General features: G+C 34.8%; 1 protein-coding gene across 1 annotated transcript in view; it reads right to left on the bottom strand.

Moving 5' to 3' along the window:
- LOC117122612 (angiotensin-converting enzyme-like) overlaps positions 1-13,751 on the bottom strand; it is a 30,828-nt gene that overhangs the window by 14,252 nt on the left and 2,825 nt on the right. The window contains exons 2-7 of the mRNA XM_033268261.1: positions 6,212-6,367; positions 5,964-6,054; positions 5,497-5,640; positions 3,263-3,454; positions 2,816-2,913; positions 715-887 (exon numbers count right to left, since the gene is read on the bottom strand). Coding sequence (XP_033124152.1) covers positions 715-887; positions 2,816-2,913; positions 3,263-3,454; positions 5,497-5,640; positions 5,964-6,054; positions 6,212-6,367 — 854 coding nt within the window. The remainder of the gene's footprint in view (positions 1-714; positions 888-2,815; positions 2,914-3,262; positions 3,455-5,496; positions 5,641-5,963; positions 6,055-6,211; positions 6,368-13,751) is intronic.

The following is a 13,751-nucleotide window of genomic DNA, read 5'->3' as shown; positions in this document are numbered from 1 at the left end:
GTGACAGTAGTTTTTATATGTCTAGTTTGTTGCCTGTCTAGAAATTATGAGTTTAGACACCAAAATCATATCTGTAGCTTATTTAGTTTCAATTTTATGCACATTTTAGATAAATTTGGCGGCCATTTTGAAAATGGCCGCCATTTGTATACAAGGAGTAAAATCAAGTGTCAACAGGGCTTAGGGTGACCAGAAGGGATTAATTAGGATATCTGACTATGTGGATTGCTTCTAACATTCCACTCCCCCCTAACTCATTTTTTTCAGATTTTTTTTCTAGTCTATATGATCATCTAATCTGGTTGAGTTTTATTCAAATTTCGGATCCGAACGGTTAATTAAATGTACCCATATTTCAAATTTACTAGACACTTAAAGCCGACTGATTCTATGAAAAATACAACGACACGTATGGCAAGACCGCGCAACAGATCTTTTTTTAATGACGATGATCCGTTCAGACTGCCACGCCAACAACAGCAGACGGCGTCGCGTCGTCCAGCGCCCACAATTGTTGGGCGCTGGCCAACGTCGTACGACGCAGTGTATGCTCAGGTATAAAGACTGTCTGCATTGAAATTTTACGTTAAATTTAGTCGTCAACTGTCAAAACTTTAACATGGGTTAATTTTTTATCAAATCATAAAATTATCAAAGTTCATTCACAGCCAAAAAAGGGTCACTCCGCCTATTACAAATTCAAGTATGCCTTACCTGAAGTCGATTTGGTTCGAGAAATCCCAAGCTGAGGCATGGCAAACCACCTCTCTGCCATCTGTAGGCTTTTCGATCATGGATTTTTCCCAGAACGGCTCTGGCATTGGAATTAATCCCAATGAGGTGAAGAATTCGTCCGATACGTTAAACATTCGCTTTGCTGTATATCCCTGAAAATCAATCAATCATTTAATTATTCCTCCATGATTTATTCAATAAATCCTTCCATTTATATTACACCATATATTCCAACAATCATTATGGCAATTAAATTAAAATAAAGTAATCATCATCATCATCTTCTTAAATCACCTTCAAAAACGCAGGCGCGGACCCAGGCCTTCGCACCGTTCGCCATGATGAAGGTCCAGAGCAGGCGCCAGCGGGGGGAAGGCTCCATCAGGAAGAGCTGCCAATCCCCCCCCCCCCCGGTCGGAAAGAAGAGCCACAAGCCACAATTCATCCGGGAGAAAAAATAAAAATATATGTATTTTCTACATATTAGTAGACTCTAAAAATCGATTAAATATAAAAAAAAACTTGTCTTTGTACACATTCATTAAGAGATGTTAATGAATAGGCCTACTTTATAATGATATCACTGTAATGATATTTGTGAATAAATGACCTTTGGTCAACAAAAGAAAAAAAAATCGATTAAATAAGCCTATGTGAAACTCCTAATTTGCCAAAACTGTCTGGGGCTTTGCCCCCCTGGACCTCTTTCGAAAGATCTTAAGCGACGCTCGACCACGCCCACTCTACACTCGTCGGAGAAATCTGCACCCTCTTCGGGCCGGCATCTGCCCCCCCCCCCGGCCGGACAAATCTGGGCTCCACCCCTGTTCAGTTGGCTTATATTATTTCTTTGTAAAGCGCATAGGGGCAATGTGCAATATGCGCTATATAAATATAATATTATTATTATTATTATTATTATTACGTGTGTGGTACCATTCTTTCATGGGTGAAGATAAACGACAGTATAGAGAAATAACGTCTCCCAAAACAAGTTATGTGAAGACTTGTTTATCTCATTAGCTGAACGTTGGTCTCAGAGCGCAGTGCACTGAATGCATACATTTTCTTTGACATTGTTCAGGTATTTCTGGATCGTCGTCGAAGTAAATATTTTCTTCTTACTCTAAGCTAAAACCATGAATACATTTCAGAAACCATATTCTCGAAACTTTGAATTCATTCAAAGTCATTTCCATCGGGTTGCGTAGGCTTCATACCACAATATTTTTTGAAAACCAATATCTAAATCATTTAAAAATAATGACACGCTATTTGAAATAATATTTGCTAAATAAACGCCCTTCACCCACCCCCCCCCCTTCCACCGCCACCCCTGTTCAAGTGGCGGTGGAGGGATTTAAGGACCGTAGTGGCGCATTTAAGGACCGTAAAGGGCCGGAAACGCCCCTCTTTCCCCTTCCCCCATTTTTTTGTAAAATAATTTTTTTGTAAGGCTAATTCAGAAAAATACCACGCTAAACAGTAAAAATCAATCAATACAAAAAATGAGGTTTATGAAGTCGGTAGATGTTTATGAGGATTATCTCCTTGCTCTCTTACCAGGGGATCTTCCACTCTCACTCAGTTCGCACACATCCCCTCATTCTTACTTTGCTGGATCCACCCCTAATCCATTGCTACCTAATTACACTCATCATCCCCTCCTAAACCTTTTTCTCCGACTGACGCTCTATATCCACTCGTGAAATCGTCTGATCGTTAGGGGGTTCCGTCAAATAGACACCATCTGTACGATGGTCAGCGTGGGCTCTGGATAAGCACCTGAAACGCTATTATCATCATTAGAATAATTACCATTCATAATAGGCTATATTATTATCATTAGGCCTATTATCATAATCACCATCGTCATTTTCAACATTATAATCATCATCCTCTATTTCATTATCAGTATCACTATCATTACCTTTGGATTCAATTACCCATTTCTGTAGACAGTCAGCTAATTTAGTTGTATTCAAAATGAATCTCAAAAAACGTTTTTCCTAAGTTTCTTGTCTTTTAACCTACAGAATGCTGACTTATAAAGCCATATTTTTGTAGACATATTACATACCTTTTCGACAAGTACCGGTGTGATATCAACAGAGGGTTTACCTGGATACGGCTCCGTAAGATCTTGCAAATTTATCCAGGATTGCGCCCACATGTTTCCTACACTCTTTCTCGGATCCGTCGGCATAAAGTAACTATATTTACCTGGTTCAAGTGATTCACAATTGTTTCCTTCTTCGTCACACCTGTCTCTTATACACATCTAGATGTGTATAAGAGCTTTGTTTGAGGGGTGGGGACAAGGGCCATTAGATACGCCACTGTCCTTCGAAGCGTAAATATTAATGAAAGCAAACATTATAACAATAAAATATTGGAACCGGCTAACTGTTAGGCCTATATTGTTTGGTTTTAAAGCTCTATGTAGGCCTATCCCATCGAGAAAGCGCAATCCATTAGCATATGCCATATCTTCTACAAATATGTATTTTGGTAAAAATGCTTCTACCTAGTAAGTGAGCTGGAATTGGTCCTTTCAGGTTGATATAGCCTTCGCCATATACCTCGTATAACTTCCTTCTTACATAAGCATGTAAGTTCTCATAGAGTGGTTTCAATTGGTCGAACAATTTAGTAACATCCCCTTCAAGATCGTCCACTTCATACCACGAACGCCACCAAGCACCACAATCTGGTTGATCTATAACGGTCAAATTACATTATGTAATTTAAAGAAAATTCGAAGAAAATGTGTCCAAATAATATGGGCCTATAAAGATTACGAGCTACTTTCGATAATAAGCCTGTTATACTCTCTATAAGTTAATACCATAGGCCTACTCTTCATTAGTCACATACAGAATGGCCTAAGAAATGACGGCGTCGTTAAAATAATGGCAAGCTGACAGAAAGAATGTTGAACAGCGTTGCGTGTAACTGTAAATATGTATTTACGCAAGGGATGTTTTTTTTGTGACGATCCGCTCAATTAGGCCTACTTCCGACAATACTGTACTTAACTGCTTTTTCGTACTCTAGGCCTACTGTTTTTGAATTTCTATATCTTTGTTTTGCTTGTTGGTTTTTAGTTTAGCCTTGATTTGGTTTCTTTTGAATAAATATCTTGATTTTTGTATTCTACAGTTAACATGTACGCTGATGATACTATCCTCTATATTGCTGATACACATGTTCCTACAATTGAACATAAACTTACTTCTGATCTCATTAATCTACAAAGTTGGCTTTCTTGTAACAAACTACTGCTTAATCATACAAAAACCGAGACTATGCTAATTGGTACAGCACAGAGATTGGCTCGTCAACCAACTATCAGCATTCACATTAATCAGCATCACATCAAACAAGTCAAATCACACAAGCATTTAGGCCTCATTTTTGATAACAAATTAACATGGCATGCACATATTAGACACCTACAAAGTAAACTTGGCTATTCACTCTCATTATTAGGGCACATTCACAAATTTATTGACACCAAAACCAAACTTTTGTTATATAATACTATTGTACTTCCGCATATCGACTACTGTTGTTCGCTTTGGGGCTCTAAGGGTAATAGCATATCTTCTCACATCCAACCTTTACAGAACCGTGCTTTGCGCATAATTCTTAACTGCCACCCTCGTACCCGTTCTTCTGTTCTCCTTTCAACTCTTAATTTATTGAATGTTTCTAGCAGAATTGCTCTTCAACATGGCTGCCTAGCTTTTAAAGAAGCCACTGGTTCTGCACCTGATTACCTCAATCGTCTTTTGAAACCCATTACTCGCGAGGGTATGCGTACTCGTTCGACAACTGTAGGCCTCTTTTTTGTCCCTAAACCTAAATTACAGTATTTTAAAATGTCATTTTATTACAGAGCCACCTCCTTTCTTAACACTCTTCCTTTTAAATGCAATATATCTTATTCTAATTTTAAAACCAAGTTGAAATTATATCTCAGAGAAAAGCAATAAAATTCTGATTTTAACCATCACCTTGTAATTTTATTTTGAATTTTAAAGTTTATTGTATTTTTAATGAATGTTACAATGTTTATCCAATATTTTACTTATTATATTGTTTTTGAACTTTACCGTAATGAAGCTTTTACTTACTTGGATTTTTAATGTATTGTATATATTTTTATGTATTGTTTTTCTTTAGAGAGCCTCTTCAAGTCAGCTGTACTACTGTAGTGCAGCTGTTAGAGCTACCCTCGTGAAATAAAGTTGAAATAAAATAAATAAAAATATGTTCAAAAGTTCAGTTTAGACGTCACGTCGCGAGGGCTCACGCCAGAGAACGGAGATGGATTAATCGGGCAACGGATCTATGTGAAATGTGAAATCCGGATTTATGTGAAGGGAAAGATTGGGAGTAGGAAAATCTAGCAATAAGTTTTTTTTTTACATTTAGAATCAGTATATGTTCGAGCCAAGCTTTAAAAAATAGTACTGAAGACCGGACGGTTAACTTTAATGAATATTACAGACGGACTAGGATTATGACATATGAATACTAATACGGATGTTGTCACTTTTATTAGGAAAACGTAACTCAACAAAGAAATCATACATAATAGCAAAACAAACAAAAAATGTTTCTACTTGATACCACTAATGGTTATACAGTAGTTAAGAAAAATCGGGGAAAAAATCAACCCAGCGATAATTATTGCTTAAAGGTAGGCACAGAACCCCAGTCACAATATGAATTAAAGTATGGACAAACATTTACCATTGGCTTCTGCGGCTTCATTCTTTAGTGCAATATAACTGATGTAGTCTTTGCGGGCCGGTGCACCGACTGCAGCTCTCCAACCGTTCCAGGCCTTGAACAACTCTAAGTAGTCTCTCGAGGTTGCCATAGTCCGTGTCAAGTCTATCAAATAAATAAAACATCGAATGATAATGTTACGGTATTGTAGCTGGCAGTATAATAATAATAATAATAATAATAATAATAATAATAATAATAAAAATAATAATAATAATAATAATAATGGATGATGATGATGATGATGATGATGATGATAATAATAATAATAATAATAATAATAATAATAATAATAATAATAATAATAATAATAATAATAATAACATATACCAGGCAATGACTTGCAAACACTCATTGTTGACAAACACTCCTAGTGACGCATTGTACACTCTTTCTCGGATCCGTCGGCATAAAGTAACTATATTTACCTGGTTCAAGTGATTCACAATTGTTTCCTTCTTCGTCACACACTTTCCCTGTTGCGTACCTTGTCTCCATCGACGCTGTCACCTTATTTAACTATGGGCACAAACACATTTACTGCGCATGTTACTAAAGTACCAAGTCATGTTTCAATTAGCCTAATCTTTAAAAAAAATTCTCCCATTATATATCTTATAATGTGACAATGGATCAAGTAAAATAAGATGTTTTGATTTTACTAATTTTCTCTAACCTCTGCAAGCTGTTCATCAGGCAGGGCTGAATCCCCAATGTACAACAGATTCTCAAGTTGACGTATAGTGTCGTTGTTGAAGTTGGTACTATCGAACATGCTAGCGTTCGTCCTCGCTTCTTTATTGAACACAGCTTGTACCAAGTTCCTTTCAATCTAATGATATTAAGCATAATTCAATTCATTAATCTGACACTGTAAACTCGCAATAAATTTCATCGTGTACCAGAAAGGACTCAAAATGTGTAAATACATTATTCGGATTATGTTTTCTACCTTACGGATACTTATGCTACTGGCGCAACCACTACTCAGCAGGTTAAAAAGCAAATTATTAGAAAAAAAAATTCGGGAGATTTTTGTCAGTACTGTACTGAACTTAGTTAATTAATCTAATATTTAATCAATTATAAATCAATTCACTAGAATTTCTTTATCTAAGGAGTCCGTTACACACACACACACACACACACACATATATATCTGTCTCTTATACACAAAAATATTCGCATTGCACTCGAAATGAAGATTCACGTTGTACCCAAATGAAGAGATTCGCATTATAATCGATTCGAAGACCATTCACGTTGTACCCAATATAAAGAAATTAACTTAGTGCACAATTACTGATGATGATTAGGCCAGGTAAAAGAAAATGTAGTTTCTCGTTCTAATATTTTGAAAAAGAAGTATGAGGGCACTTTTTTTTTTTTTTGTTTACTCTGAGATGGCAAATCCAAGATGGTCGATGGAAAACAGCTACGGTACTACTTTCTCACTTTTACCAAGTAGACACATTGAAAGCAAATAAAAGAAGCACTAGACATGATTATACCATATGTATCCCCAACCATGAACAATCGAGAGAGGAATTTTACTGATGTGAGTTTTTGTAAAAATTCGTAAAATAAAGGGGGAAAAATTGTGAGGCAAAGAAATGGATGCGCGACTGGGACGATATTTTTTTTTTGGCCTTAATTTAATCTATTAATGCCAAAACATATTTTATCAAATGATTTGATACATGTTTAGAGGGAAGAAATCAGGGTAAAAATTGCCTTCGGGCTCTGTGTATAACTTCAGGTCATGTTTTGGAATTTGGAACACGTTTCTGGTCTTTGTAAAGTGACCTAAAACGTTATTACAATAATTACTCAAGCGTTAAATGTGACACATAATTGAAACTTTTTTTAATGAAATTTAATAAGGAAATAGGAAAGATGAGCTCAGATCTAATTGCACTAATTAAGCCATTAGAGTTTATAGGACACTTGGAATGTACTACATAGTCGTATGTCTTTCTCTCATTTGATCACATTTGACCTATATGCCTAAACAGAAATAAAAGAACTAGTGAATATTTACTTTAAATCTTGTTAATGTTCTTATTGTGTGCTCTCTGATAGTCGACCAATTGAAGTGGTGAACATTTGAGTACCTACTCCAAGCAGAAAAATAGGGATACTAATACTAATTATCCCTATCGGTCATATTGGCAGACTCAACTTTTCTCTGGTGTTGCGCGCCAAACAATGCTTATTTATGCCAGTTTATGTATGCTATCATTTAACGTCCCCCATATTTCACTACAGGGAATAATAATGTAAGATTATATCCGCAATTTCTGCGCCACTCTGTGCATTCCTGCCTGTTATTTCGCTATAAAGTTCTTTAATCGGTTTCCAATACCCTAAGAAAAGAGGGATCAATTATCAAGTATGAAGTAAGTATCAATACGATATGTACACATACCAAGATTTGGGGGAAACCCCCCCCCCAAAAAAAAAAAAACAAACATGTGTGCCTTCTTTCTGTGCGTGTGTAGTAATAGTACTAGGCCTATAGGTTAGTAGGAAACTTTAGACAGTCGCACTCGTTAGTTTCCGAGCGGTGCATCCAAAAATACAATACGAAAATCAAATAGGCCTACAGTACTTATTTATTTCACAAAAACAAGAAACATATTTTAACTACTTTCATAAGGTTAGTTACATTAGGACCGATTATTTTTGGACCACAAAGGAAATAAGTTTGCCTGTTCTGTACTTTATTGTGTATTTATCCTTGAATATTATTTTTGTATTTTCAAAGAAGTCTAGAAATAAAAAAAATCTTATACAGGGTCCTTGAATTAAACCTGAAACTTAAAACGTAATACAACAAAAATATACATAAAATACGGTACAACTGAAATATTATTAAGTTATGGTTAGGCCGTTGGGGAAAATTTCATTTCATTTCTTTTATTTCTCTCAAAACATTACTGTACCGTTTTACATAAGTTCCAAACTTTTACAAAGTATTAGCCTATTGCGTGGCGTATAATTCAAACCAAAATCCTAATGCTTTTCATAATTATTTATTTTACCTAAAATGAAATTATTATTATTTATCATCTAACACGAATTGTCTTTTATATTCGATAGAACTATTAGTAAAGTCATTCCAATGTATGTGTGTAATGATATTGTAATCAAGATTCAAAATTCGAAATTTCTTTATTGTCCAAAGAGTTTTCTGGCGGGAACAATTTCATGTTAATAAATACATACATAAAAATAAAAACAAAGGTTCAAAAACATACTACACATATAAATATAAGTTAAGATAACAGCTAATAACGACATTCAAGTAAAAAGAAAAAGTAAATATGTAAAACATGAGTTGCAAGAAGTAAAACCAAATTTAATGCATCACTAAAAGTTGACATAATTGCTGACTAGTATTGCATATTCATACTATGCAATATTAGTATGAATATTGCAATAATAGTCAACAATTGCAATTGATTTGGATCCTTAAATGATTTAACTCTAATTATTAAATACTTTACAATCAAATAAAATAAATGGACAGAGTGCCTGGGAACACCAGACTACGGTTGACCACCATCCCAATTGATATTTTCTCCATGCTACTGAGTACTTATTATGACGTCATCAAATCACTTTTGATTCATCATGTTCTGTACATGGTCTTTGGAAGCACGGCAATTCCGGTGGATTGAGGTTCTGCTACACTGAATGGTCTTAAGCTTGCTACTTAATGTGGGTCAGGTCAACATATGGAAAACGTACTTCACTCGATTATGCCCAGCCAAAATGAACTTGACATTGTCTTGTTTCAGGCTTTGGTTCTCCATAATATTGGTATGCCGCGACAGGTAAGGACATGCAGAAGTGCTTTAAAAAAAATCAACTAATTGAAAATCGATTGTAAAATATCAATAACAATTTTAGTAATTTAATTTTTGTTTATAACTAAAACGAAATTTTGAAATATATCGTGGTTGTTTTTGTTCAGTACACAATAAAATATATTTTATGATTTTATTACTCTGTAAGTGGCCTAAAAAAACATTTTAATTTGAATTTAAAATTGTGTAAACAAGGTGTTCAAAAAATGAGGATTGAGAAGAAAAAGTGAAATATGGAACATTGATTGAGTAAAAATTGAAATAGTAATATAAATACCTAAGTTTCCATATTAAAGATATAGTTAGTCGTGAGCCAAACATGTAAAATTCAATTCCGTATTTGTTTGTTTAATTTGTTCTGGAAGTGGTTTGGCGCAGCGGGAACTGTTTAGTCTACCAACCTCAAGGTCGGGGTTTCAATCACTCGCTGTGCATTTCACTTGTGACCTTGAGCAAGGCACTTTATCTGCATTGCTTCTCGCCCCCAGGATTATAAGTGGGTACTTGGTAGCGCTGATGTAGCTGCTGAAACGTTATGGAATGCTGCAACACTAACCCCTTGGGGGAGTATTCAATAGCCGTTTAATCTAATGACCGGGGTAATGATGTAAAGCGCATATCGCTTAACAATATGCGCTATAAATAATAATAATAATAATAATAATAATAATAATAATAATAATAATAACAATAATAATAACAATAACAATAACAATAACAATAACAATAATAATAATAATAAAAATAATAATAATAATAATAATAATAATAATAATAATAATAATAATTATTATTATTATTATTAGTATTCATTATTTATTATTATTATTATTATTTTATTTATTTATTTTTTGAGGATTACTCTAATTGTTTAGCAGACAGTGTACTATATCTTTTGCTAACATAATTTGGAATAATATAAAAAACGACAAGCACATAAAAGAGTTATGTTCAACGAAATAATGCATTTTTATGTAACTTCCTGTAACTTTATTTGACGAAGAATAAATCTGAATCTTAATCTGGTATAATAAAATTAGTGTTTTTCAAAGAAGTTATATAGAAGTCGGATAGTCTAAAAAATAATTTTTAAACATGCTTAGGTAGACAGATTAAAAATATCATCCATCATAATTAAGATTGTGATCAAGGGTAATAGTTGTCCAATTAAATACAATATATAAACAAATTTAATAATATTACAATCGGTACTACTAATAACAACAATTATAGAGTTGGGGAATTTTGTATGTTCCATCAACACAGTTTTTCTGATTACAAAAGAGTAACAGGATACCATCGCACTCATGTTCACCTCTGGTAGCAGCGGTATCCGAACTCATGATATAGTCCCCTCTGCTCATCAATAGACCTTTCCACAGTGTCAATCAAACTTATCAACTGACCAATCAGAACAGCGCTAGGGATACACGCGCGTCTCACAAACACACGTGTTGTCCCACAAACGCACGTTTTCACGTATGTTTTAACACATTGTCCTTAGCAACAATATCCAAGGGGCGGGTCTTAGCGGAAAGGTCCATTACAATGAACGTCTACTACGACTACTGAACGTGTACTTGTGTTAATTATTATACCTTTTCCATTAGTGTTTCTTGTTCCTACTGTAATTATGTTCTTTTTACCTATTTTTAATTATTACGGTAAACCTTAAGGTTACAATAGCCTGCAACCCTTCAAACTCTGTGGTCAATCCTTTTTAAATCCCTTTAACATGGTCATACTGTATTATATATATATTTTTCATTTTCATTTCGAATTCCATACATAGACAGTACTGAATTCAACAAAAAGTAAAATGGCAGCAGATAACAGGGAGGAACAGGTATTAAGCAAGAAAATGCTTTAAGTATGTAACCCTACTGCAACATGCAATCATTTCATCCAGTAACATTGTCAAAGGACCTAACAATAATCATTTCAACATAAAAGGCACTTATAACTGCATGTCATCCAACCTTATATATGCTATATCGTGCAATATTTGCCCTAATGCTCTCTACATCGGACAAACAAACACTAAGACAACGGATTAATGGTCATAAACATGACATCAAACACAAACTCACCCAAAAACCTGTAGCTAATCATTTTGCATCTTCTGGCCACTCAATTAAGAATATGAAAGTGCAAGTAGTTAAGAAAGAATTTTTCAAAAACAGTTTAGAACGAGAAATAGCTGAACAGAAAATAATTACACAATTAGACTGTATAGAACTAGGCCTTAACATTGATCGAGGATTCCTCGCACATTACCGTCAATAATTATTTCTATCATTGTATGTATATTCTTATATTTCTATAGCTGCCTTATTATTAACTATATTTTTGTCTCATAGTTACCTTACTGTATTTACTGCCTATTTACCGTTTTTAATCATTGACTTTGACATAGACTATGCTATTTCCCACAGTTTCTTATCATTGATCTTTTGTTCTTTTAATACTCTTTATTTAGATTGCTTATTCCGGCAGACTTGTACTTGCTTTGAACACCATTCTTTGTTGTTTTAGGACCACCCCCATTATTTCAGTTGTATATTATAGTTGTTTCTTATCCCATTTGTACAGTCTCCTGATGAAGTCCACTGTGTGGACGAAAGCTAGAGAATAAATTATGTATTGTTAGTCTCAAAAGTGCTGCTGTTATTTACTTTATACTTTCTATACTGTACAGACTAACGCGGCTATACTTTTTATTCATCCTATTAAATAAGGTAACTTTTGTAATTTATTTCCTTGCATTTGATAAAATCAGAGTTGGTGATCGAAGAATAAACATCTCTAGGCTTACATTATACATTTTTGGGTGTAAAAATGGCCCCATAAGAATTAGGGGCATTTTCTGGGTCATTTTTACCTACATTCACGTCATTGTACTGACTCTGTACTTTGTAAGTAGTACGGTAGTGTTTTTGTCAAGCATGAAACTGATATTGTTATTAGTACGCCAGCAGGTACCTAGAATGTAAACATCAGCTCATAATCACCATTGTCTGATTATCCAAAATGGAGATATAGGCCTAAACCCCTTCACAAAGCACATCAAAATTAATACAATTACGGAGACAGTGCCTAATCTACCAAAATGCTACTTTACATTATAAAAGGTACCGTAACCCCGAATGTAACAACAGATTACTGAGATGCATAAGATATGATCCAATGCACATTTGTTTTGTATTTAAATAGGACACTCTTTTGTATCCTCTGAAAAAGGCGTTATATCAAATACTAATACCAATCAGATTCCCTCTTCCATCCCTCGCCAGCACCAGAACATCTCTAGCCAACAGTGAAATCACTTAAGAGAGAGAGAGGGACATATATTAGAATGATAAGCGGCAGTTTTCATGTGCTTAGCCATTAGACCCCATTGGTAAGGGAACACACATCTTCCCCTTTTCGGAAAATGTAAGCTCCCCCGAATCAAAGTTCATCGAATGCCAATTGGTCCCACCGTCACACCTTGGTTCTTGACTATGTTCTATCAGCTATGGTCTATGATTCGATGGGGCAAGGGTCACAGCTTATTCATATTAATGATAGTGTTATCAAACAGTTCATATACTGTATTGCCAAAGTACAAATAATTAAACTCGTAAGAAGATGACCCCTGTGGATTTGTTGTACTTAATTAGGGAGGGTCTGTGTAATCAAACAATTTATGAAGGAGCTCAAAATTTGTTCTGCAGTTGGTCTATAGTGTAGCTCTATATAATCTGTGCTAAATAAATAGAATCTAGGGTACTGGTGTTTATAAAAAGAGGCAATAAACGTTCATAATTCTTTCTTTGTTTGCTATATAATATAATCATAATGGGCCTTACTCTTTCAGTAAACGTATTGTACAGACCATTTTACCATGCAAGTAATACAAGTTTATTTAGTGGAGTTGAATAGTTGGTGGTTAAGATGCTTGTCTTCCAATCCCAGGGTCCTGAGTTCAATTCCTGTCAGTGTTGCAGGATTTTTTTCTCACGACCAAAACAACTCCACTCACTAAATCTCATATTGAGATTTAGTTAGTGTAAAGCATCGTGTGTGTAAGTTTGTCTTTTGTAAGGGATTGTCACCTACAAGTAAGACAGTGATATATTCGCTATTGACAATCCTTGGCACATGTATTGTGTGCCTAAATAAATAAATAAAAAAATAATTGTACATAACATTTTAACATACAAGTTTATAGGGGCGGTTTGGCGCAGTTTCTCAACGCTGAGATTAGAGGTTCAATCCCACGCTTCACCTGTGTCCCTAGGCAAGGCACTTTACCTACGGTTGTGACTCTCCACCAAAGAGTACAAGCGGCTACCTGGTAGA

The sequence above is a fragment of the Anneissia japonica genome, unplaced genomic scaffold (genome assembly GCF_011630105.1).
Source record: "Anneissia japonica isolate Jap-2015-1 unplaced genomic scaffold, ASM1163010v1 scaffold287945_len1679841_cov205, whole genome shotgun sequence".
Taxonomy (NCBI): domain Eukaryota; kingdom Metazoa; phylum Echinodermata; class Crinoidea; order Comatulida; family Comatulidae; genus Anneissia; species Anneissia japonica.
The sequence above is the reverse complement of the archived record's forward strand: the minus strand, read 5'-3'. Positions and strand labels throughout refer to the sequence as shown.